The sequence below is a fragment of the Haliotis cracherodii genome, unplaced genomic scaffold (assembly GCF_022045235.1).
Source record: "Haliotis cracherodii isolate W230 unplaced genomic scaffold, xgHalCrac1.p SCAF_42, whole genome shotgun sequence".
In the NCBI taxonomy this organism is placed as follows: Eukaryota; Metazoa; Mollusca; class Gastropoda; order Lepetellida; family Haliotidae; genus Haliotis; species Haliotis cracherodii.
In genome coordinates, this window is record NW_027266300.1 from 1,061,642 (window position 1) to 1,087,490 (window position 25,849).

At 39.5% G+C, this 25,849-nt stretch overlaps 1 protein-coding gene across 1 annotated transcript; it reads left to right on the forward strand.

Annotated features, from left to right (window-relative positions):
• Positions 1-780: 780 nt before the first annotated feature.
• LOC139441696 (E3 ubiquitin-protein ligase TRIM56-like) lies at positions 781-7,721 on the forward strand. The gene is made up of 3 exons (XM_071222498.1): positions 781-810; positions 4,962-5,271; positions 6,031-7,721. Exons 1-3 carry the CDS (start codon positions 781-783, stop codon positions 7,719-7,721), a joined length of 2,031 nt encoding a protein of 676 aa, XP_071078599.1.
• Positions 7,722-25,849: the final 18,128 nt, after the last annotated feature.

Genomic DNA, 25,849 nt, shown 5'->3' on the forward strand with positions numbered 1-25,849 from the left:
AAAATGGGGACAGGGCATCTGATTAGCTGGTTAGGTCCACGGAACACTCATTCCAACACTAGGGTGGTCTCAGTACGATATGACCTCGACCACCACATGACTGTCACATGACCAAGGAGTATGTCGTGAACCTGATATATTTATTTCGACTTGTTTTCGAGCGTATCAGCAAACCTGTCCGAGCCCGCATTGCGTCACTACGTCACACTATCGCAGGTGGAGAGACGGCTATTGAGACACAAGGTAAGTTAGAGTGTTACACTACATACAGGGAGACAGAGATATGTAGCATGTGCTGGAACATACAATCGTTCCTCAAACTGTAGAAGTCCATTGTTTTTCCGAAATAATCTCCCACTGTGTGAAACTGGTCAGTTTAGTCACATCGAGTGCTAGGAATCTACTCTAACCCAGGTCGAAATGGAGTTACTTTCGGTTTAGATTGTAAGAATACCTCGCACGTCACCCGTCTCGATTACCCGACTAAACAGATTCCATTGGGCGTAAAATGTAAATAGAAGTGAAAATCATGTGAAACAATCAGTGAAAATCAGTGATGACACCAGGTGTTCGCTAATCGGGTACGCATGTCTTGCCCCACAAGAAACAACCGCCAATCACACAATTTTCATGAAAAGATGTTTGTTGCCCGACACCCACGGCAAAACTTGGTTAGTACCCGGATGGATAATCAAACACTGACAGTGGCTCAGATGTTTACGATCACCACTTGTTTGTTTATTCCGTGGAAGATGCTCTGGCCACCCTGATGGAACCGGAATGATGAATGGACTGGTCATTTATTATAAGGTGGGTTGATCGTTGAGTGATGGTTATGAAAGTAGGACACAGCGAAAGACGTGGGACGCAATTATATCACAATTATATAGAGTTGTATGATTTATGCAAAGTTTTCAGTTCTATTTTGTTTCAAACAAAATAAATATTAATTTGACTGTGATTTTATTTTCAGTTTTTATTGACGCAAATGTAATGTTATTGAAAATATAAGTTTACATGGAAAACCGGTACATGTATGGACTTGAACCACTCCAGTGTGGCAACAATAGTTTTGATAGAGGTTTTCTTTCAGATTATCTCCCTTGACTTAAACAGAAAGCAGAGCAGTATGTACTATTAGAGCATTAGTCATGAGACCAACATGCTGGAGAACTGTTTGCGTGAATTCTGTAACATGATACAGTCATACAAACCTAGTGACCAGTGTTTCTACAGCCAGAGGAAAATATTTTCTTCTGTATATTTATCGTTTTATAAGAAGTTAATAACATGTATTGCACTTCAAATTTTCAAATTAGTTCCTGTCAAACTTTCTCTGTATTTGATAGACATTTACACTGAAGCAACCTGGGATGTAGTGTGGGGTGCTTTTAAAATGTCTGCTTCACATTTATTAAACCAGTCACTTAAAACTGACAGTATCTATCAGACCCAAACTAGCCTCCGTGCTGTTATCTTTCCACTGCAAGTGAGTGGAACAGTCTCCCACTTGGACAAAAGGTTTTCCCAACTTTCCAGATCTTTAAGCGCCGTTTACAGACTCACCTACACAAGCTCGCATATATTGACTACACAGAAACCTGGGGCGGTCGGGTAGCCTAGTGGTTAAAGCATTCGCTCGCCACGCCGAAGACCTGGTTTCGATTCCCGATATGGGTACAATGTGTGAAGCCCATTTCTGGAATATTTATAGAATAATCAACGAGGTACGAGTGATTACGGAAAATATGTCAAGAGTGAAATTAATGTTTTAAGTTCCGAGTTTTAGCGAGTGAAATTAATGTTTTAAGTTCCGAGTTTTAGCGAGGAACTTAAAACATTAATTACACGAGTGAATTACCCATATTCATAATTTAGACATGTTTCAAGAAAAAAATAATCAACTGTCGCCGATCAAGAATCGGCTGTTATGTATCAATCCGCGTGTAAAAAACATTGTCCACTCACTCCAACCGCATTACTCAATCAACGTCTTGCTACGCGTAAAAATATAGTTCTTTTAACAAAACTTTAAAGATCACATTATTGCAGTTATTTTTCTGTCTGAGTTACACAGCGTACATAACTAGCATTGATAAAAGAAGACAATTTTCAAAAAAGGTTCAACAGGCTTTTTAATCAAGGTTTGTTTTGACAAGACCTCTCATTGACAAGACAACATTCGTCGTGCATCACCATGGACATGAATTTCAAATTGAGAAGAGGAAACACGGAAAACCTGTCAATGTTTTCATGTGTCTTTCGGTAAAAATGCCAAAACATGTATCAACAACATAGAAGGAATGTACAGAAGTCATGTTAATTGAGAAAAGTTACGAAAAGTAGGTAAACTTTGAAAAACACGATTGCTGTCAGTGTCGGAAAGAATGACCCGACTTGACCCAGATATGAGACAGCCGAAACCAGGAATGACAAGAGAACCGGCGTTACAGTTTAATCCGGACAACAAGTTTAATGAACATCGTTTGTGATTTGAGACAAGTGTGACTGATGGGAAACATGTGCATGTGGGATGTTAGGAGGACTTGTCAAACGCGCTTGTGGAGTGGACACAGTCAGATGACGGGAGTTTGTTGATATTTTGATGTGATTCATAATTGTCGAATACCTGTTGATAGACTAACACGGTATCTGGAGACTTGGTGCTAAGCTGTCCGCATTCACGGAGTTCATTTAGTTCAATGTCGGACACAGGATCACCTCGCTGGGGTAAGTTTTCTTTTCCTTGTATTTTTAATTATTTTTGTTTTGATTTCAAAACCTATCTGAGTTCCGCAAAGTGCATCGATTTCGCAACCATGTTGGTAATCTTGTCGCTAAGGTAACACTCGATGCTACCCTTGATCTCCTTCAAAGTAGGCATTTCGAATTCTGAACCGTCTGATGTGCATGCCGAAATGATAAATTTGCAAAGAATAATGTTTAGTTGCACCTTTCCTGTGTCATTAACCCCCATAGTCTTATGGTGCCCGGACGTTAGTCATCCTGCATACCGCTCAGCGCCGTACTGTGCGGACGTCGCGGTTACAAAAACGTATACATTGTATAAAAAAAGTGTCGAAATGGCGGATGTTTATAATGTCTTTCGGAAAGTCTCACTGTTTTTGCCATAGAAATTTGTTTATATTCTTATGCCATCATTGAAAGTGTCAGTAGTCTTATTTTTCGTGTTATTCTTACCAGTATAAATTTGAACTAAGTTCATGTCAACTTGTCAAATTTAGTCTTTTTCATTGTGTTTTCCTTTTCATTGGCAGTTATTAATGTCGTCATCGTTCACAAAGGCAAACCTGTCTGTACTATGTCCGGTTTGGGGGATTCGGGTGGTCGAAATATTCGCCAAACAGCAAGTCCTCTAACACAGACGCAAATTCCGGACTTGGTGGTGCTGATTTTGGCCCCCTTTAACACAGTTTATGGCAACATCACAATCTGAATCTTGGAACTTCTATCTGGCCATATGCAGTTTTGACAACAAAGACATTAAATGTGTTCAGAGGTTGAATTATGCAAATAACTCTTCCTGTCAGATCTCCATCTACTTTAACGAGGTCATTTAGTTTGAAAGGTGTCAAATGGTCAGCCATGTTTGTTTACAAACAATGCAGACGTAGTTTTGTTTTTTGTAATTACGTTTATTGTAAACTAAAACTCGTGCGAAATAAATGCTATTTTTCATGCTGCGAAATCATGTGGTTGATATGAAACTATGTTTTAGTCTTATAAATCTTGATAAAGTGAGATTGTAGCACGTAAAACATGTGAATGAATGCCCTCGATTTGTGAAAATAGTCCCGTCGACCAATGAAAATTGACATTTGTTTAACTGACCAATCAGCTTCGAGAATCAGCAATTGCACACTGTGCAAATATCAAAAAGTTATTACTCTGCAAAAAATTATTACACTGCATATTTGAGCACATATGGGTAATAATCAACAATATAAAACAATATTCGCTGACTCACTCACAACACTGAAACCTTTCTTGTGCGCTTCAATCATATATTGCGTGTGGAGTTATGTGCAACATAAATAAATGTTTATTAATATTAAAATATATTAATACAGTCCATCAAAATTTTCTCTTCAATTTCAACAAATTTTGAAATCGACTATTAATCTTTTAATTAGCTCAATTCGATCATGTTGATATTTGTTTTTGTCTGATGAAAGAATACAAAATCACAAATTAAAAAGTGAAATGAAAGGGTAGAGCTGATATGCTTTAGAAACTGATATTAAAAGGTTAGAATTAATATCAGCGAAATCAGTGGATATATAGTTGTTGTTGAAATTAGCAGTGACAGTGATGAGAGCTCTCGTGGGTTTCGCCAAAGTGGTGAACGTCTTGGACATGCGTCACTTCGGGCTTTCCTCCCACATTAAGCTGACACGTCCAGATGTAACTGGAATACTGTACACTCCATCTTGATGACGGTGTAAGAATCAACATCGAATGTCGCTAAATGCAGAAGTTGCCGTCAAGCCGAAGACCCGGATTCCATTCCCGACATGGGTGCAATGTGTGAAGCTCATTTCTGGTGTCCCCCGCCGTGATATTGCTGGAATATTGCTAAACGCAGCGTAAAAACATACCCACTCCATCACACATATCTAGAACCCCAAACAAACTGTTAACCGAAAGACTGTACAAAGGAGCGTTGAGCAAAATGCACCAACTCATTTACGTAGGACGGACAGTACAGAGGAACTCGCCTTGCTTTCAACATGTTCAAGTCACTTGTTCAGTGTTAGATATTCAGATGCATTTTGCATGCATAATGATTGGTCACTACTGTCAATGATAACTTATATTGTCATAACTATCAGATATTCAATATTTCCAAACCTGCACATCACACAATAAAATGTATTAACATTCAATCACCAGTCCCTAAAGTACATGAATGATATTAAACAGTTATTCCTTTGTTTCAGATGGCAGCCGCCAGAAAGCTGGAGTGTCTGAATGAGAACTTCTTGACCTGTTCCATATGTAGGGAGGAATACAAAGACCCCTGTACTCTGACCTGTGGCCACACCTTCTGTAAAGGCTGCCTGGGGGAATTCCTGAAGACCAGACAAGACGCCATCAGAGACAAGTCCATCCCGTGTCCCTACTGTCGTCAGATGACCCGTGTTCCCAGGCCTGACAGACCAGTGGAGGAGTGGGTGAAAGAGATCAAGCCAAGTTTCCTCATACAGGGACTTCTGGATACTCTAGCCTGTGGGGAAAATACTGATCATGGTTAGTAAATGTGATCTAGAAAAAGCCGAAAGATGACAATATTCTTCCCAGGGGCGTAAGATCCCTGGTCGCATCTTACCAAAAAGAAGTAAAAGACGGTATTAGTTGTCACTCTGCCTGGTGCCCGACATTAAAGGGATAAAAGAGTGACTGGTAGACATTAAAGTCAGTAAACTCTGCGTGCGACGAGTATCCATGTTAAATTCCACTCTCAGTGAGCTGGTACTATACAACTGGCCCGCACGCACCTCGCCACATAAGTGCAATCATCTTGAAAGCGATGTTAAACATCTATTTTGAATTACAATGTTGCCGATTCAGTTTTCACTGAAACCAAGAACCCCAAATAAAATATCTTATAAGAGATAAACTGTGACGCTGTCATACAGCAGGTTCTCTATCCTGAAAGACCGAGATTATACCAAACCAGGTTCAGTCTATGTACTTTCACGCGTCATCAAAATGGTGATGGAAAACTGTTTATTGTAGATAAAAGTAATCAAGACGAAACTGAAGGGTCACCAATATTTATCAGGATTATCTAGAATAAATCTTTGTCATTTCAGTTTTGAAATCTGTACATGTAGATTATCCCAGGGTACTTTCCGGACCCTGTATACGTTGAACCGCACAATGGGCAGAATTAACATTTATACTTGATTCACCCTGTGTAGGCGTATATCTTCAACCAAACGTTTTCTCTTTATTGTGTTAAACATTGCACGTTTGATGTGACAAGTTTATCCATGACTTGTTCAGATACAGAAAACCGCTGCCATCCCTGCCAGGTCCTTGATGAAAGTCATCCGGCCAACTCCTACTGTCAAGACTGTGATGTGCCGCTCTGTGAGAGATGTGTGAAGATGCATGCATCTCTTTCTGGTACGTCAAACCACGTAATTGCTGACCTTGGTGGAGCAGTGAAGGTCACTAGACGACAGAGGTGCTGGGAACACAACGAAGTCATGGATTTCTGCTGCAGAGACTGTAATAAAGCAATATGCCCCAAGTGTTGTATCATATACCACAGGAGATGCGACTCTGTGGTCACTATTCAGTCCATGATGTCTGAGATGAGAAATGTTCTTACACACAATATGGGATTGATTACACAGAGCTTGGACGGCACTGGCAGATCACTTCAACGACACATATCACAGATTGATAAAGTCATCCACAACAAAGACAAAATAAAGTCACAGATCCGACAGGCCTCACAGAAAGCCATAGACGTGATTAAACAGAAGGAGAAACAGCTGCTGGAGGAGCTGAATGAGATGACAGAGAAGCAGTCTGGACAACTGAGGAGGTGGCTAAAGTCGGGGGAAATAGACATGCAGATGTATCAACAATATATAGAGTACCTCAACCAGGTGTTAAAGTCTGGGAGTGAGACTGACATGTTTGACATTTACCAGATATGTCAGTCAGGGGCAATCAAGGAGGCAACAGACAGGGATGTCATTTTCACAGACAGTGTTCGTGATTTAAAACTTATATTTGTAAGTGAAATAGATGAGAGGAAATTACACAAGGATGTACAACTTGGTAGAATTCAACATAACGTTTATGACATCATGGATACGCGACTTGGTAAAATCCAGAGTGGCACATTTGACATCATGTGCAGACCAGTGTTACACAAGACAGTCGGCATCAAGGTCGATGGCGACAGGAAGCAGCCGTATCCATGTGACGTCACAGTCCTGGTTGTCGACGGTGAGGAGACACTGGTGGTCACCGACTACAACAATACATGTCTGAAATCCTTCTACACAAAGAATAACATGTCACCACACAGTAAACTGGATCTTGCAAGTAACCCAAGCTCTGTGACGAGGCTGAGGGACAACCAGGTGGCTGTATCATTATGGTCACACAATGAGATTGTAATAGTACGGGTGACCCCTGACCTTGTACTACAGTCACGTGTCACAACAAAGAAGATGTACACATGCCTAACAGCCTTGAGTCCTTCAACATTAGCAGCAGGTTGTTGTGATCCCCCCTGTGTTGATATCCTGGATATGTCGGGGAGAGTGATGAGGTCGGTCAGTAGATTCAACTCTGGGAAGAACCTGATATGTAGCCCCAGCTACCTCTGTGCTACAGACAAGGGCAACATCCTGGTGTCAGATATTGGCTCACAGTCTGTCTACTGTATCACACCAGAGGGAGATGTTGTGTTCACCTACACCCCTACAGGAGAGAGGAGACTGAGTTTACCACGAGGTATCACAACTACCAGCACAGGACACATCCTTGTGGCGGACCTCTCGGCAAACAAGGTGATACTACTGACAGCAGCAGGGGAGTTTGTCAGAGACCTGCCGACGTCACAGGACGGACTGAATAATCCACGCGGCTTGATGTTCTGTAACTGTAAACTGTATGTGGTGGAACATTATGAAGATGCCGTGAAGGTATTCAACTGCAGTATTCCCCAGTGAGACGCCAGGAAGCAAAACATACTCGGATCACGTCGCGGGGGAAGTTGTATGATGAAAATTCAGAAATATGCCCCAAATTAACAGTTTGTTTTGTGTAAAATACCCCGAAAGCCAACCACATTTGAACAAAGATTACAGTGAATTAGTGAAAATGATAATATGCCGCTTTTAGCAGTATTCGGGCAATACCCTTACAACGACGTGGGCACATTGTAGCCATGTGACCAACGAAACTGAGACATCGGCAGGACGAGCGAACATTTGTGGCCGCATACACATGACAAGCACATAATGAACTATTAGATCAGTTGTAGTGGCTATTTTCGGTTAAATGTGGGGACAAGACAAGAATTATGCAGGTCGTCGCCGTTTACAACTTTGGAGAAACCCACGAGCTCGAAAACGGTGCTGACAAACCTAGAAAATCAATAAGGGCCAGTCTGGGATTCAAACCCACAACTGTAGGTGCCTATCACGTCTAAGGGACGCAAGTACGCAATCAAATCTCGGCGCCACAGGGTACCACATACGTTCTGTGAGGCAAAGGAATTTAACCCTGAATTTCTACTTACTCAAATAGCTATTCTTTCACTTTCATTATCCAGCAAGACTGTTCACTAGCGTTTCTGTCAGTAACTCTCGCTGATAATACTTTTACTGGTGCTTGAGGCATCCACCTAAGTACTCTATAAACATTAAGTATGTATTGAATGACTGTAGATATGTATGTATTTCACTATGCAGCTACATTTCAAGGTTAGGTGGGTTTTAATATAATTCATATGTTTTAGTCATGTTTCAAGAAATGTCTCGTAAGCTTTACCAGACTGGCTATTGTACAGTTTTATTGTTAGAATAACATGTTATATTCATATTATGTACAATATGTGACACTATAATAAAATATATCTTATCTTATCTTACATGTACTAATGCCTCCACACGTCAGGTATTTGTCAGAGCTGATCGGATAACCACTATTATAAATGTAAAAGTCATATTTCATGTATATAGAACAAACTTGTCAGTGATATACACATTTTAATATCCCATTGGTGAGTCTGTTTGTTGTTTTAAGCCGCACTCAGAAACATCCCAGATATATAACAGCGGGTCTGTAAATACTTGTGTCTGGAGTCAGCGAGCCTGTCCACCCGATTCCGTAGGTCGCCTCTTTCGAAAGACACGCTGAAGACCAATTCTAACAGGAATCTTCACGGGGTTGATGCGCCCTTGATGAAGTCAAGTTTCACTTTTAACTTTGTACAATGTTTCTTCCATTGTTGTGTGTTTAGTCCCATATCTTCAGTAGTATAGGTAATGATGGTTCTGGACCACTTCCACTGGAGCCAGATTCATATACCTATACTGCTACTACAGGGGGAATTTTTTATGCTAAAATGATTAAGCGATTCAATGATAGTCATGAGATTAAGTTAAATTGGCTCTAGCTCACCACCACCTGGAGCCAATGATATAAATTTTTATAGGTAATGATGGTTCTGGACCACTTCCACTGGAGCCGGATTCATATACCTATACTGCTACTACAGATGGCATTTTTTATGCGTAAATGATGATGCGATTTAACGATAGTCATGAGATTAAGTTAAATTGTCTCTAGCTCACCAATACCTGGGGCCAATCATTGCTTTAGATGAGCCTAAATGGTAATAAAAATATTCTTCATTATTTTTATCGATAAAGCGATATTCAACATTTTTATTAAGTTCTTCGTTCATTTTACTAGGAGACCAGACTATATAACTACACTCTTCTTGTAAATTGATAAGAAACAATTGATAACCGTATTTGGTTGGTTTGACATCACTGATATAATAAAAACCTTGTGGTAATTCTCTCCATTTAATAGCTTTCTCCATTATTATATATTTATGTAAGCATTTGTCTAAATGTGATCAAACGATAGTTAGCAATCTATTTTTAATCTCCAACCAGTTCTTTGGTTTTGGCACGGAAAAATTGACGCCCTTGTTGCCTCCCCTATTCTATGAACTTTTTTTTCTCGTCTTCGCTAATACCACTGGTCTTACGAAATTTTGATCGAATCTCCTGCTTCATTTCGTTGTATTTGGTGAGTTCCGACAGCACTTAACGAAACTCATCATCGGATATCTTACAATCGGCCATTGCTGTCGAAATATGATCCTCAATGCTGTTCAACTTTGCTTCGGCGAGTATCCGAATACTATCGTGTTTTAATGCTTTCTTTTGTAACCTACGGGAAATGAATTTTATCGCTATTCCTGCCAGTCCCAAGACTCCAGCGGTTATTTCCATGCCGAGCACAATAGGCGCGGCGATTATAGTTGATAGTAAACCGCTACCCGCTACACCAAGTCCCATGCCAGATACTACAAGAGCGGTGTCAACTCCGTCCAGAGCATTCACGGCTCTGCGATACTTTTTATACAATCCAAGTCTCAACTCCCTATCCTTCTCTATTCGATGTTTTATGTCGCTTATTTGATGTAATCGAAATCCATCAACAGTTTCCATCTTTTCAAATGCTTCATCGAGCGCTGGATATAAACTCATAGTGTATATTACGATCATATAATAGTCTTTAATTGGTCTTGCATAAATGTTTTGAGACTATACATCAATCTTATCAAATGTATATTATACGGCAAGAATATCTTAGAAAGAGAAATGCTGTCACTTTTAATAATTTGAACCCCCTCGAGGGTTGCAACGGGCGATGCTCCGATATGAATAATACTGCAACGTTGACGCTCGTGTTTCTTGAGCCATTTAATCGGTAGACCTGGTATTATTTCGAAGGCATCTACCGGTGCATCTCCGAACAAGACTTCAATAATAAGCGTAGAAAGATAAGGTATTGCACTCAAGTTATCTTTAATATCTTCGAATTCAGTAATCAAATTTAAAGTAACATTTTTTAAGGCCGGACGACTATATAACATATGACTAGGGATTTCTGGCAGGGGAGTGACTAACACACTTTTTCGTTTTGATGGGATATAAGCCGCGAGTACGATGCCACTATTTATTATCTTAGTTAAATTATGTCCCTTACCCATCATCACATAAGGTGGGGTAATGACGATATTCAGTAGCCACTCGATGTTTGCTTCGATCATAGTCCATTTATTATCGTCATTGCGAGTAATATTGTACGAAGTGTTTTTAATGAGTCTACTAACGTCGACATCGCTTAAATCTTCTAGATTACCCGTGAATGTGACTTCTTTCCGCTTGTATACATTATCGTGTAAGTGTAAAGCGTATAACTTACCATTGTAACCGGGTTTATCAAATCCTTCTGTGTCTCCGAGATCGGAAAGCGCAATTGTATTACATTGTCTGAGCGTTCCAGGGCCTGATGCATCGACCATTATTTTTAATATGGAGTGTTACACTTAAGTATCCTATATGTACAGGTTGATGTTTTACATCTAATACAGATATTTTGAGGTCTGAAATAATACCACGCTTCAATTTTTTATATTGTAATAACGAGAAAGATTCCGTTCTACCGCTATTGTATTTTTCATTTTTCACTGGAACAGATCTGAGTAGAGTTGAAGGACTTTCTAGTTGAATATTATCCATCGTGCTTATTTGATCAAGATGGATGAACAACTCTTTATAGGGAACTAAATCAGGTAATTTAACCTCCTGATCTGGTAACTTGTTAATTGTGCCAACTAAGCGTGTAAATTCAAGTGTAGGCGACTGGTCTTCATGGTCGAATTTCACTGTCCCAGTCGCCTCATTTTGTGTGAGACTAATTCTATTAGGCTTAAAAATTTCATCATTGAGTGAGCTTACGCTGTAATACCCATCAGGTATAGTAATATATTTGACAGTACCAAGTGCGGATAATATCATTATCCTATTATTATCTTTTGCAGCATTTATATTGGTCCACCTCGGGTAATACATTAGATTGCATAGAGCGACTTCGAGTTGTCCATCCGAGTTATCGATAGTACGAAGCAGTTGAATAGACTGACTATTTGTTATTCCCAAGAGTGTAACATACATATCAAATATACAATGATACTATATCATAACTTAAATATGGAATCAACCATTATATATAATATGGAGTGTTACACTTACGTATCCTATATGTACAGGTTGGTGTTTTACATCTAATATAGAAATTTTGAGGTCTGAAATAATACCCTGCTTTAATTTTTTATATTGTAATGTTGAGAAAGATTCCGTTCTACCACTATTGTATTTTTCATCTTTAGCTGGAATAGATCTGAGTAGAGTTGAAGGACTTTCTTGTTGAATATTATCCGTCGTACTGATTTGATCAAGATGGATGCACAACTCTTTATAGGGAACTAAATCAGGTAAATAGAGTCCCTGATCTGATGTCTTGATTACTGTTATTTCTCCTCCCCATCCAAGTGTGTATGCTAAGTTCTCGTAGAGCTTTACATCCTTTTTTCCAGCGTTTAAAATCAGTAACCCATTCGACTCATTTTGTGTTAGACTAATTCCATTAGGCTTAAGCAATTCATCATTGAGTGAACATACGCTGTAATAACCATCAGGTATAATGTATTTTTGACCATTTATTTCTGTCTCATTATTATAACCTCTCGCAGCATTTATATTGTCCCACAGTGGGTAATACGTTATATCGCATAGGGCGACTTCGAGTTGTCCATCCGAGTTATCGATAGTACGAAGCAGTTCAATAGACTGACCATTTGTTATTCCCGGGAGTGTAACATACATATTAAATATACAATGATACTATATCATAACTTAAATATGAAATCGACTCACATTACTAATCAATCGATTATAGTAACTGCTTCTGGTGCTGAGTTTACCGTTAAATTCCCCGATATCTTTGAAAAGTACAGGATCACGGCAACTAGGGATAAAATGGTGCACGATTGGTTTCACAATCCGATGCAATTTTGGCAGAATCAGTTAAACTTTGCCGTATGGTGTGCCACAACCGGATGTGGTGTATCTGTTAATGTCCCAGGATATATGCTGAATAAGTCTGTTATATCATTTCACGTGTACTATCAGATTAGACGTATACTTAAAGAAATTAGTGCTCCATTACCGCAGGATCGAGCGTGGAATTCCACAAATAATAATTATGATAGGTCTGCGTATGAGCGTATTTGTCAGGAATTTAATGTTTCTATGAGTAAAGATTGGCATATTAAAGGAGCAAACCATGGTCTAGGAGTTCCTTACACAGAGGAAAATATATCCGTCAAAGAAGAAAGCGATTATGTATATAAAACACTTAATAAATTTCCAGTTAATTTTAGTAAGTTGAGGCAGGACAGCAAACTTTACGCAAGAATATATGATCATTGGCATAAAACCAGTCATTGGTATAAAGGCTGGGAACTTTATAGTAACGATTGGAGAGGGGATATTATGAGTTTTAAGAGTGGGTCTATTTATATTGTTAAAAAATTTGTACAACTGAACGACGATGTATGGAATGAATTTCTTAATGATAAAACGGAAAATAATTTTACTAACCCAGGATTTGAAAGATTTAATGAATCGATAAGAACTTATGTGTGGGCAATTCTCGGTGCACAATCGCAAACACAAACGGGAATCATCGGTACTGGGACGGCGTTCGATGCGCAAAAACAGTTTGTCGCAAACGTGGAGGACGCCATTAATTCACCAGTTGACATACAATCGTCTATAAAGCGTTTTCAAGATGCATTACAGTACGCTCAATCCAAAGTGGACTATGTTTATGCGCGGGGACTATACATGTCTCCGAGTAATATGGAACTTAAGATCGGTCAAGTGATAGGTTATAATAATAAAATTGTTATCGCTACCGATCAACAAAAACCAGGTATAAATTCAGATATTAACGTCGAATTAATAACGGAAACGATCACGGGCGAAAAGGGAATAGTCAAGCCGCAAACACCAACTATCGCTCAACCATCTTTTAATGCAAAAACATCTACTGACGCACAAGTACCACCCCATATTGCGGCTAAAAATCAACAACATATCGATGAAAAAACAGCGCTTGTAGTGGGTGGAGTCTCGGTTGGCTTATTCATGATTTGGTGGTTAAATAGTTCTTAGCGAATACGTACAACAGCCCTGCGATTGCTACGATCAACCCCCACAAGTTTTGACTAAGCCAAGTGGTGGTCTTAGCTAATAAATTCAATAGCTAGGAAACAACACTCCCTATTATACCGGGAAGTGCAGCCGCGGCTTTCTCAGCGAGCTTTTCCAGTGCTGAAGCTAATGCTTTTAAATGCTTTTTTATCCACTCTTTTATACCATTTGTACCTGTAATGTGGAATTATCGTAAAAGGTATCCAAGATTTCTCCGAGTCCGTTCGAGGCCACGTTAGAGGCTTCTTCCAAATTATCTGTGTTACCGAGTTCTTCCCGCACAGTCCTAAGAACCTTAGTAGTCTTTGCGGGAAGTTTTGCTCGTCCGTATTCTACAAAACCTAATTTATCACGAACAAACTCGCGGCTATGTTTACCAGCTATAGTAGACAAGGCTAGGGGCTTACGAGTACTAAAATGCATAAGATCAATATGCGGAGAGTCACGCAGTCGCAATATTCCTTTACTATCTAGCATAAACTTTGAATATTCACGACCTATTGGGATAACATAATTTTTATCTTCTTTTAATGCATCGTCATGATCATTGACGGACGATTGTAAAAGTTCATCGTTAAGACTACTAAACCTGGTTTCATCAGTACCCTCTTCGTTTCGATTCAGATCATCAAAGGTTCTTAGATCAAAGTCATTAATATCAAAATCAGTCATTTTTATATTAAACATAGGGTACATGTTTTCAATATAACAATGTCTTCGCAATACGGACGCAAGTTAAACCCACAACGTAGACTTCGAGATCCATTAGGGGTCAAAGCAATTCGTCAGTCTGTAACTATAACTAATAACCTAGTACCATCGATCAGAATCAAACGCTTCTGGTTCGCTTTCCTAATCTCGGCGCACACGATGTGTTAGTTCCGGGAACTGTCCGACTAGCATTTACGATTAGTTTGACTTCTACAGACGTTAACAGGGAGCCCGTTCAGAACATAGGTCGTGCTATCGTTAAGAAAATCGCCATTAAAATTAGCGGTAATGAGCTTTTGAGTATCGACGATAGCGATAGGTATTTGTAATAAGAACACATTGAGACTGCGCGTGGGTGCTGAAAATGGTGTTGATACCAACGAAAAAGATAAGGCCATTGCCGACGCATTAGGTAACGGATTCTTTATTCCCCTAGACTTTGAATTACTAGATTCCCACATGCCCTTTTATCAAGCATCCCTAGGCGATAGGTTAGAATACGAACTCACTTTTAATGACTACGGCAGAGTAATCAGAACCGGTGGTGATGATGCTAGCTATTCCATTGACAATATATCGCTGGAGTACAATATGATAACGGATCCCGAATTAGCCAGACAAATTCGTAACCATTATACGGGAAGTTTAGCCATTTTGTACGATCGCGTGCTGAGACATCGAAAGATCACAAGGGACAAAAAAGATACGATGTGGAATATAAATCTAAACGTCCCCACGAGGTCGTTGAAGGGTATTTTAATGTTGTTCAAGGACCCCTCCGATGCGTTTAAACGAAATACCGAGAAGTTTTACAATCCCAAGATTACAAAAGTAGAATTGACTATCGAAGGCGTTCCTAATCAACTATATAGCCAAGGAATGCTAGCGTATCACCAGTGGGATGAGATTAAAAAACTTCCTTCTATAAAATGTTCTCCGGAAGTTAACGCGGTCGTGAAAGATCTGTCTCTCGGGAGTGTATCGATGGGTGAATACCTCACCACGAAGTACGCGCTATGGCTCGACATGCGAACAACGGACGATGACCAATTACACGGCAGTGGGAGGAGAATAGAAAATGCTAGCGAGGGTGCCACCATACAGATAACGAAGCTCCAGGAAACGGCTGGTGAATTAAACATGTACGTGATTATGGATGCGCAACTTAATATACAGAATGGGAGATTCGTGCAAGCAATCTATTGATAATCTTTTACCTAAAGATCCGCACTGCGCTATCATATGCGGGCAAACGGGCTGCGGAAAAACAGCTTTTATTCTAGATATTTTAGAAAGTCATTATCGGGACGTTTTCGATCATATTATTATTCTGTGCTCGACTATAAGCGTTAATAAAACATACTTATCGAGAGATTGGGTAATGAATGACGATGGGGTACACAGAGTCTATCCGGGCGATCGTTTACAAGACTGCCTCCGAGTATGTCACGAAAAATACAAAGGAGAATCAACCCTTTTCATATTAGACGATTGCAGCGCGAGTAAAGAATTAACAAAAAAGGAGTATATGCTTTCGTATTTAGCATTCTCCGGACGGCATACTCAACATAGCGTTTGGGTACTTACTCAAAAATACAACTCTGTCCTGAAAGATCTCAGAGAGCAGACCAAATGGGTAGCGCTGTTTCATTGCAAAGACCGAGATTCATTCGAGGAATGTTTACGCGAAAATGACGTCATTTATACCAAGGGCGAACGAGATAAAGTCAGAAAAGTGTTAGCGGCAACGAAGCACTGTAAACTCGTATTAAAAACCGATCAACCAGCTGCTTATGCAATTGCTTAGCAAAATGTAGGAAAAATGTAGCAAAATTATAGTAAAATTATAGCAAATGTAGCAAAATTATAGCAAATTGAACATTAGCGGTTAATATGACATAAAATGTGGTTAGAAATCATCATTCTTTCACAACAGTTCATTATTACGGGTTGTATTGGATACGTCATATTATATTATGTTAGACTTAAATATCTCCTTAGGTATTACATTATGGAATGCGACGAACTCATCGAACAAATGCTCAAAGAATCTGAGCCTGATGTAGATAAATCTTTAGATAAACATAGAGAAAGACTCGCTGCTTTGGTAGCCGGTGGATAATGTTCCCAATATTTTGGGGAAAATTATACCATCGAAAAAGTTGATAACATGACCGACGAAGAAATTAAAAAACTGTACGCACGTTACGAGTCTAGACTTGGAGCTACCATGACTAAAACGATAGGGTCTTTTATATTACAACTATACACAGCCGTAGCTAGTACCTTTCTTCCTATCCCGGCAGAACATCGCATGTATTTATGCGAATCTCTCGGGAAAGACCCATTCATCGAACACGCTATAAGCTCAGTGAGCTGTGAGTTTTATCATAGTTCTTAGCTCCGTTCACCACAGCTTTAATAACGGCTAGGTATTGTCAATTTAAACATACGTGCCCACTTAATAATATAAATGGAGACACAATCACAACAGATGACACCACAACAGATTGTGAAAGAGGAACCACAACAGATTGCGGAACGAGTGAATGAGGAACCACCACCAGCGATTGCACCACATGTGAATGAGAAAATACTAAAACCCAGAGTGACAAAGAATCCTTTGAAAATAGCTGCAGGAAGGAAGGGAGGACTGGCGAGCAAAGAGAAAATAATAAATAATTCAAATATTTATCCGATTAAAACATGGGCACTAGTAGGAGTTGCTGGTATAGCGGCTGTATGGTTCTTTTATAAGACCGGAGAAGAGAAAACATCACCTCCCCCCCGCAACAACAAGTTCAATTAGAGGTTAGTCCTCATATAATGCTATAAGAAGCATGACTACTCCAGTTACAGACGGTAAAATGTTGGTAAACGCGACGTATCATTCAGCGGTGGTCACCGGCTTGGCCATTGGCTATGCCCGTATGGCTAAAATGATTACTAAAGCCACACCACCCAAGGTAGATTTTAATGGATTTGATATAGGTATGGCCATTCTTGATATTGGATTAGCAATGGCAACGAAGGATATGCTCATCAAACAAGGACTTATCCCGGAAGACATAATGAAGTAATTAAACATTTGAATATTTTATATTCATATACTATGGCAACAATTGCGATGATGATCGGTGGAGCTGTTGTTAATGCTCTAGCTTTTTCGGGGAGTAATTATTTATTTTCCAGTATGAGGGAATCAAACGCTAAAGAAGTTGAAGGGGAGCGTAAACGACATAACAAAGCTTTAGAACAATACCAAGCAGCCCAGTTACAATATACACAGCAGAGAATGAAGAGATTAGACTTTATTCATGAAAAACTGCTTAAGGAAGGACATTCAATTTAAACGTTTAAGGATGTCGAATATGCCATGCACGAATACTACCTCGTTTTTGGGAAAAAAATAGACCCAATACCGATACCAACAATGAGTCAGTTTTATACACCGTCAGAGGCTCAGAAAGACCGAGAGGTCACATGTATTATTATTGGGTTATCTGCTCTATTGAGTTTCAGCTATACAATAGCTAGGCAGTGACAGTTGTGGCTATGCATAAACCATGATCTATAAATAGCCTAATCAATATCTCGCCTAGTGTAGATGTGATTTGCATTTAGACAAATGATATGATAGATGTAGACACTGATATGATAGATGTTTACACTCATAGGGAAGACGACTCTATGTAATAGACGCTGTGTTGATGATATATACTGCGGTATACACAATTATTACATCAGGCGCATAAACTATACGTGTTCTGAATGCGGAATAGGGTCAAAGGTCGTTATTGTTTATGTGCTGATAGGGTCAGGAACCAGATTATTTATGCTAGGAAGAGAGATTACATCAATGAGAGGAATAGGTTGGGGAGAATACGTATTTAGATATATGAAAACAACCAATTAGATATTTGTCTCATTTTGCATATACCATTCAACCACAATGGTTTTTGTCAGAGAATTAAAAGCTATGGCAAAGCAAAGTGGACTACGTGGATATTCTCGTATGAGAAAAGCTGAATTGATTGATTTACTCGGTTTGGAATACAACAAACCCCAGACTGTTAGAGAACTCAAAGTTCGAGCGAGAAACAGTGGGCTGAGAGGTTATTCTCGAATGAGAAGAGCTGAATTGATCGCTTTACTAGATAATAATCAACCTAATGATGATGATGATGATATTAATAATGACGATGTTAAGAATAAACAACAAGAATTAATATTTGTACCCATATCCGCCGGCGTTGGTAAATATTTAACAGGTTGGAAGATGGATATTAATTCCAACATGGATGTTAACGATATTAAGCCCATCATATGGAGTAAAATTAACGAGGAGTTAGATGATTTACATAGTATAAAATACCAGCTGACGATTAAAATGTCATTGAGTAAAAGTAACGTAGACGATAGCGTTGAATATACCGAACCATATTTCCGTAGCAATCAAGAAGTTATAACCGAATCCGATACTATAAACGCATCATTAGATACATCAATTCAGAGGATACAGGAAACTAGACTAATAGAGGTTCGGGTTTGGGTGTGGATAAAATCGATAGTTTATATTTAGATATAGCAAATTATATGCCCTTCAAAGGTAGATCTTATATAGATTTATCCCCGTATTATAAGAAGAAAAAAGCCATAATTAACGTTAAAAATAAATCCGATGAAGAATGATGATAAGATCTGCATTGTTCCCCGTAGACAAGCATCCGGATAGACCTTCTAGCTATCCCCAAAACAATGGACTCAACTTCGATGGTATAGACGAACCTACACCAATATCACAAATTGATAAAGTGGAAAAGCAAAATAATTTAGCTATAAATGTTTTCGGACATTCTAAAGGAATTGTTGTACACAGGATAAGCTCCGCTCTGGAAAATATCCCCAGAATCAATTTGTTTCTGATCGAAAAAGATGGTAAATATCATTATACGTGGATAAAGAGTTTAAACAGGCTATTATATGATCAAACATAACATGCTAGAAAGAAATATTTCTGCGAAAGATGCCTGCATGGGTACAGCAGACAAGATCTATTAGAAGCGCATAAAGAAGTCTGTAGAGGTGTTGGGCAGACCGCTATCAGGATCGATATGCCTAAAGAGGGGAAAAATATATTAAAATTTGAACATTATTGTAATCAAATGCCAGTACCGTACGTAATTTACGCCGACTTCGAAGCGCTTATCAAACCCATAGAAAATACTGAACGCAATACTGATAATAGTTTTACGTACAAAACTCAAGAACATATTCCTTGTGGGTTTGGATATATAGTTGTAAGGTATGATGGGAAAACAAACACTCCCGTGATTTACAGAGGTCCCAATGCAGCGGGAAAGTTCATAGAATATCTACAAAATGAAGAGATATTAATCAGGGAAAAATTATCGTGTAAGAAACCCATGCGTATGACGAGGGATGATTGGAGGGCCCATAAGAAGTCAACGATTTGTCACGTTTGTAACAAACCCCTGGATGGGGATTCCGTAAGAGATCATTGCCACGTCACGGGTAATTATCGGGGGGCCACTCATAACGAGTGTAACTTGAAACTAAAAATGAATTCTCAAACAATACCCATCCCCGTTGTGTTTCATAACCTTAGGGGATATGATTCACATCTCATTATGCAAGCTATCTCGAAGACCGACGGCGGTTTAACGTGCATTCCTAACAATATGGAAAAATACATATCGTTCTCGTTGACTAAACCTATACATTATAGGGACAAGGACGGGAAATCTAGAATAAAGCAAAGTAATGGGCTTAGATTCATAGACTCCGTACAGTTCCTGTTATCTTCCCTGGACAATTTAGCTAATGCGAACAATACTGATGACTTCGCGATAACAAATCAATATACCGATAAGATAACTCGTCATTTGTTGTTGAGAAAAGGTGTATATCCTTACGAATATATGGATGATTGGTCTAGATTCGAAGAAACTGAATTACCACCCCTCGAATCATTCTATAGTAACTTAACAGAATCTAGAATAACAGATGCCGATTATGAACACGCTCTGACAGTCTGGGATAAATTAGGTTGTAAGAATTTAGGCGATTATCACGATCTGTACTTAAAAACCGATGTACTGTTACTCGCCGATATATTTGAGATATTTAGAAAGACATGTTTAAAACAATACGGCTTGGACCCGGCATGGTACTATTCCAGTCCCGGACTATCGTGGGATGCATTGTTGAAGAAGACCGGCGTAGAACTAAAACTACTCACAGATTACGATATGCACTTGTTTATTGAGAAAGGATTAAGAGGTGGTATATCGATGGCAGCTAAAAGGTATTCTAAGGCTAATAATAAATTAGTGGAAGGATACGATCCCAGTAAACCCGACACGCACATATTATATCTCGACGCTAACAATTTGTACGGATGGGCTATGAGTCAACCTTTACCCACGGGTGGTTTTGAATGGGTCGATGAGAATGATATCCATAATAATGATGTGAATAAAGGGTACATACTAGAAGTTGACTTGGAATATCCAAGTTCGTTACATAAAGACCATAACAGTTATCCACTAGCTCCCGAAAGATTAATGGTTAATAAAGACTGGATGTCGGAATATCAACACTCCTTGATGGGTAATAGTAGGTTAGCTAACGTAGAAAAACTCGTACCAAATTTGATTGATAAGACAAAATATATAGTTCACTACAGAAATCTCCAGTTGTATCTATCGTTAAGTATGAAACTTAAGAAAATACACAAAGTTCTAAAGTTCAATCAAAGCCCTTGGATGGAGCCCTATATAAGGTTGAACACAGATTTAAGAAAGATAGCTACCAGCGATTTCGAAAAGAATCTGTATAAGCTCATGAATAACTCAGTATTTGGTAAAACTATGGAGAATCTAAGGAAGCGTGTTGATGTTAAATTAGTCAGATCTAATGAGGAAGAAAGACTCAGGAAACTTATAGCCAGTCCAGCTTTTAACAGAAGCAAGATATTCGATAACAACTTAGCCGCGTTGCATATGCAGAAGAGTAATATAAAATTCAACAGACCGGTGTACGTCGGTATGAGTATTCTCGACTTGTCAAAACACTTAATGTATGACTTTTATTACAACGAACTTAAGAAGCAATACGGCGATAGATGCGAGGTGTTATATACCGACACAGATTCTTTGTTGATGGAAATACAAACCAAGGATGTGTATAAAGATATGGCAGAAAAAATAGATATGTACGACACGAGCGATTATCCTAAAGATAATCCACTGCACAGCGTAGTAAATAAAAAGGTGTTAGGTAAGATGAAGGATGAATGTGCTGGGACCCCTATAGCGGAGTATGTCGGATTAAGACCTAAGATGTATTCTATAAAGAAGTCCGATAATGGGGAGATAAGAAAAGCTAAGGGTGTTAAGAAGTATGTTGTAAAAAAGCATATCAAACACGAACAGTATAAAAAATCATTATTCAATGGTAGAACGTTCAAACACGAGATGAACTCTTTAAGAAGTTACAATCATAGGATATATGGATTAAGAATGAACAAGACATCATTATCCCCCTTAGATACAAAGAGATGGATTGATAATGATGGTGTAACTACCTATGCTTATGGTTATGGTGGTAATACCGTACCGTCGGGAACTAAGAACAACTCTTCTCGTACAAATGCCCTACCCGGTTCATCTTGAAGATAATAAAGAATAGGCTCTCCTTCTTTCGTAACCAATCGACTAATGCTATATGTCTTAAGGGACCATATGGGATCGGTTGCGCGACGTAGGCCTCCTTCGAGTTCACCTGCCTGGTATAAATATCTTACCCTTACTCTATCCGGAAGTTTTCGTTCTTTGCCTCTCCTCGGTGCTGAAGATTCGGAAGTCACGGATTTAATTTTAATAGCATCGAATGGTTTCTTCCCTATTAATCTCGTTACTTCATTATTCAGCGCTGATACAACGGCTGATAATCGTGTCACCCATTCGGTTGATCTCAATCGCTCGGATTTCATTTCGATCCCATACTGATAGCCAAACAAACGTTCCGCTAATGTCTGGTTAAATCTTTCGACGATAGCTTGACTGCGGTGGGCCTCTCTTTCACCACGCCTGATTTCGACATCGTTCTTTGTTAACAGTTTAGTTACCGATCCCATAAACTCGCGACCGGGATCTACTTGAAATAGCTTAGGCCATTTTAGCGGTCCGCGTTTATATATGCGACTCAGTGCATTAGCTACTTCTGTTGATTCTTTCGATGTTAATGGCTCAGCCTCTTTGTATCGACTAGCCACATCCACTACGGTTAAAGCGTATTTATACGTTTTGCGTTTTACCTTATCGTGGGGAAGAAACAAGAGGTCAGCCTGATGAACTTCATTCGTTGTAAAAATATCAAACTTCTTCCTCGGTATATAACGTGGTGCCGGTAAATATATCTGCCACATCGCTTGTTGCTTTAACCAATCCTTGGCCACATCTTTGGATACCTTAGCCGCGGTGGCTAATTTTTTTATTGCTCGTACACCTTTCCAATTACCTATAAAAATTTATATCATAGACTCCAGGTGGTGGTGAGCTGGAGTCAATTTAGCTGAATCTTATGACTATCGTTAAATCGCATAGTCATTTTGGCATAAAAAATTCCCCCTGTAGTAGCAGTATAGGTATATGAATCTGGCTCCAGTTGAAGTGGTCCAGAACCATCATTACCTATACTACTTCTTCTCTTCCAAGAGCGCGCTTCATAATTGAAATTCCATCTGAGTAAGTAAAGACACATGAAGACCACCAAGTAGTTGGTGCCAAATGTTCTTTGAAGCAACACATTTCATATATGTTTCCAGGATATAAAAAAGAAAGGATCTTGATTATATATATGTATGTTATCATTTTTCAGCGAAACGTATTTGAACTGTCCACAAATACCATTCACGACTTCGTTTGACAACAAAAGAAAGGCACTCTAAATGCGGAATTGTGTTATACATTAGTTCACAGGCTACCTGACATTGATCCTGTAAAACCGATACTTCAATTCTTAATGACATTCAATCGTGACAGTTTTGACAAAACAAAAGGCAACTATGCTTGTCGTGGGAGGCGACTAACGGGATCGGGTGGTCAGGCTCTCTGACTTGGTTGATGCATTTCATCGTATCCCAGTTGCGTGGTTCGATGCTCATGATGTCCATCCCTGGATTGTCTGGTCCAGACTCGATTATTTACAGACTGCCGTCATACAGCTGGAATATTGCTGAGTTTGGCGTTAAACAACAAACAAAACTCTAGTTTGTGGTGAGGGAGGGAGTCAGTCATGCTCTGTTATAATGGTGACTGAGTGTTACAACGTGTGACACTGATTGTGTGTCATTGCTGTCGTCATCGAAAGTCGAGTGCAAGGATTGCTGTTAATAGAGCCCACGACACATGTGGACCGGTGTTATTGCTGTCAGCCTGTGGTCTGCATGTCCCATATTCGACTGTTTGTATACAGGCTGATATCACTGAAATGTCGCTGACTGGGGGATGTCCATTTATCTCCATGTTCCCGCAGAGCTTCTCTGATGATCCCCGTTTGATGGCCACACACTATATATAGACGTACAAGTACGGAGAATGATATGGTGTTAAGTATTGTTGTTTGTTGTAAAACAGGCATATCAATGGCCACTAGATACATTACTGCCCTGCTCACATCAAATTCAATAGCCGCTAGATACATTATTGCCCTGCTCACATCACATCCAATAGCCGCTAGGTACATTACTGCCCTGCTCAAATCACATCCAATAGCCGCTAGATACATTACAGCCCTGCTCACAAAACATCCAATGACCGCTAGATACATTACAGCCCTGGTCACAAAACATTCAAAAGCCACTAGATACATTACCACCCTGCTCACAAAACATCCAATGGCCACTAGATACATTACTGCCCTGCTCACAAAACATCAAATAGCCGCTAGATACATCACTGCCCTGCTCACATCACATCCAATAGCTGCTAGATACATTATTGCCCTGCTCACAAAACATCCAATAGCCACTAGATACATTACTGCCCTGCTCACAACACATTCAATAGCCGCTAGATACATTACCGCCCTGCTCACAACACATTCAATAGCCGCTAGATACATTATTGCCCTGCTCACATCACATTCAATAGCCGCTAGATACATTACTGCCCTGCTCACATCACATCCAAGGGCCACTAGATACATTACTGCCCAGCTCACATCCCATCCAATAGCCGCTAGATACATTACTGGCCTGCTCACATCACATCCAATAGCTGCTAGATACATTACTGCCCTGCTCACATCACATTCAATGGCCACTAGATACATTACTGCCCTGCTCACTTCATATCCAATAGCCACTAGATACATTACTGCCCTGCTCACAACACACCCAATAACCGCTAGATACATTACTGCCCTGTTCACATCACATCCAATAGCCGCTAGATACATTACTGTCCTGCTCACATCACATCCAATGGCCACTAGATACATTACTGCCCTGCTCACATCACATCCAATGGCCACTAGATACATTACTGCCCTGCTCACAACACACCCAATAACCGCTAGATACATTACTGCCCTGCTCACATCACATCCAGTGCGCTAGGTACATTACTGCCCTTCTCACAACACACCCTATAGCCGCTAGATACATTACTGCCCTGCTCACAACACACCCAATAGCCACTAGATACATTACTGCCCTGCTCAATTGTGATAACACAGCGCCAACATCACTGGCAAAACCGTGCCAATATTGAAGGGGGGTCATGATGAAGAATAAATAATTTTATTGTCCTTGGGTCATTTCTTTCACCTCTCGTAACAAACACATACAAGGCTTCGAACTATCTAAATAAAAAATTAATTTCTTTTGTCATGGTGCTTCACCTCTTTTTTACGTCCACGTATCATGAAGTGTATTACATCATTCAGAAAAGACTCCACAGAGTCATGCATCTCAAAGTCAACCCGCGTCTTGAGCCACACTACCTGATGCATGCCAATATCAACCACTTGTTAACATCCGTGCCTACGTTCAGTGAATATACCAGTTCTTCATGGTTACCCCAGAACAACCCTCGAACCTTGCACTTTGTGACACATTCCTGACCAAACATATTCCAATATAAGAATGCAGAACCCTGGTGTGTGGAGGTCTGCATATGACGTATAGTTCCCGTTACCAAACATCCTAGCTTATTAGAACTACATAAGTTCATATTATGATCTAGCAGATGCAT

Coding starts and splice junctions, on each gene's coding strand:
- LOC139441696 (XM_071222498.1), top strand. CDS start 781: ATGATGAATGGACTGGTCATTTATTATAAG. Junction 811..4,961: donor GACTGGTCATTTATTATAAG/GTGGGTTGATCG, acceptor CCTTTGTTTCAG/ATGGCAGCCGCCAGAAAGCT. Junction 5,272..6,030: donor TGGGGAAAATACTGATCATG/GTTAGTAAATGT, acceptor TGACTTGTTCAG/ATACAGAAAACCGCTGCCAT.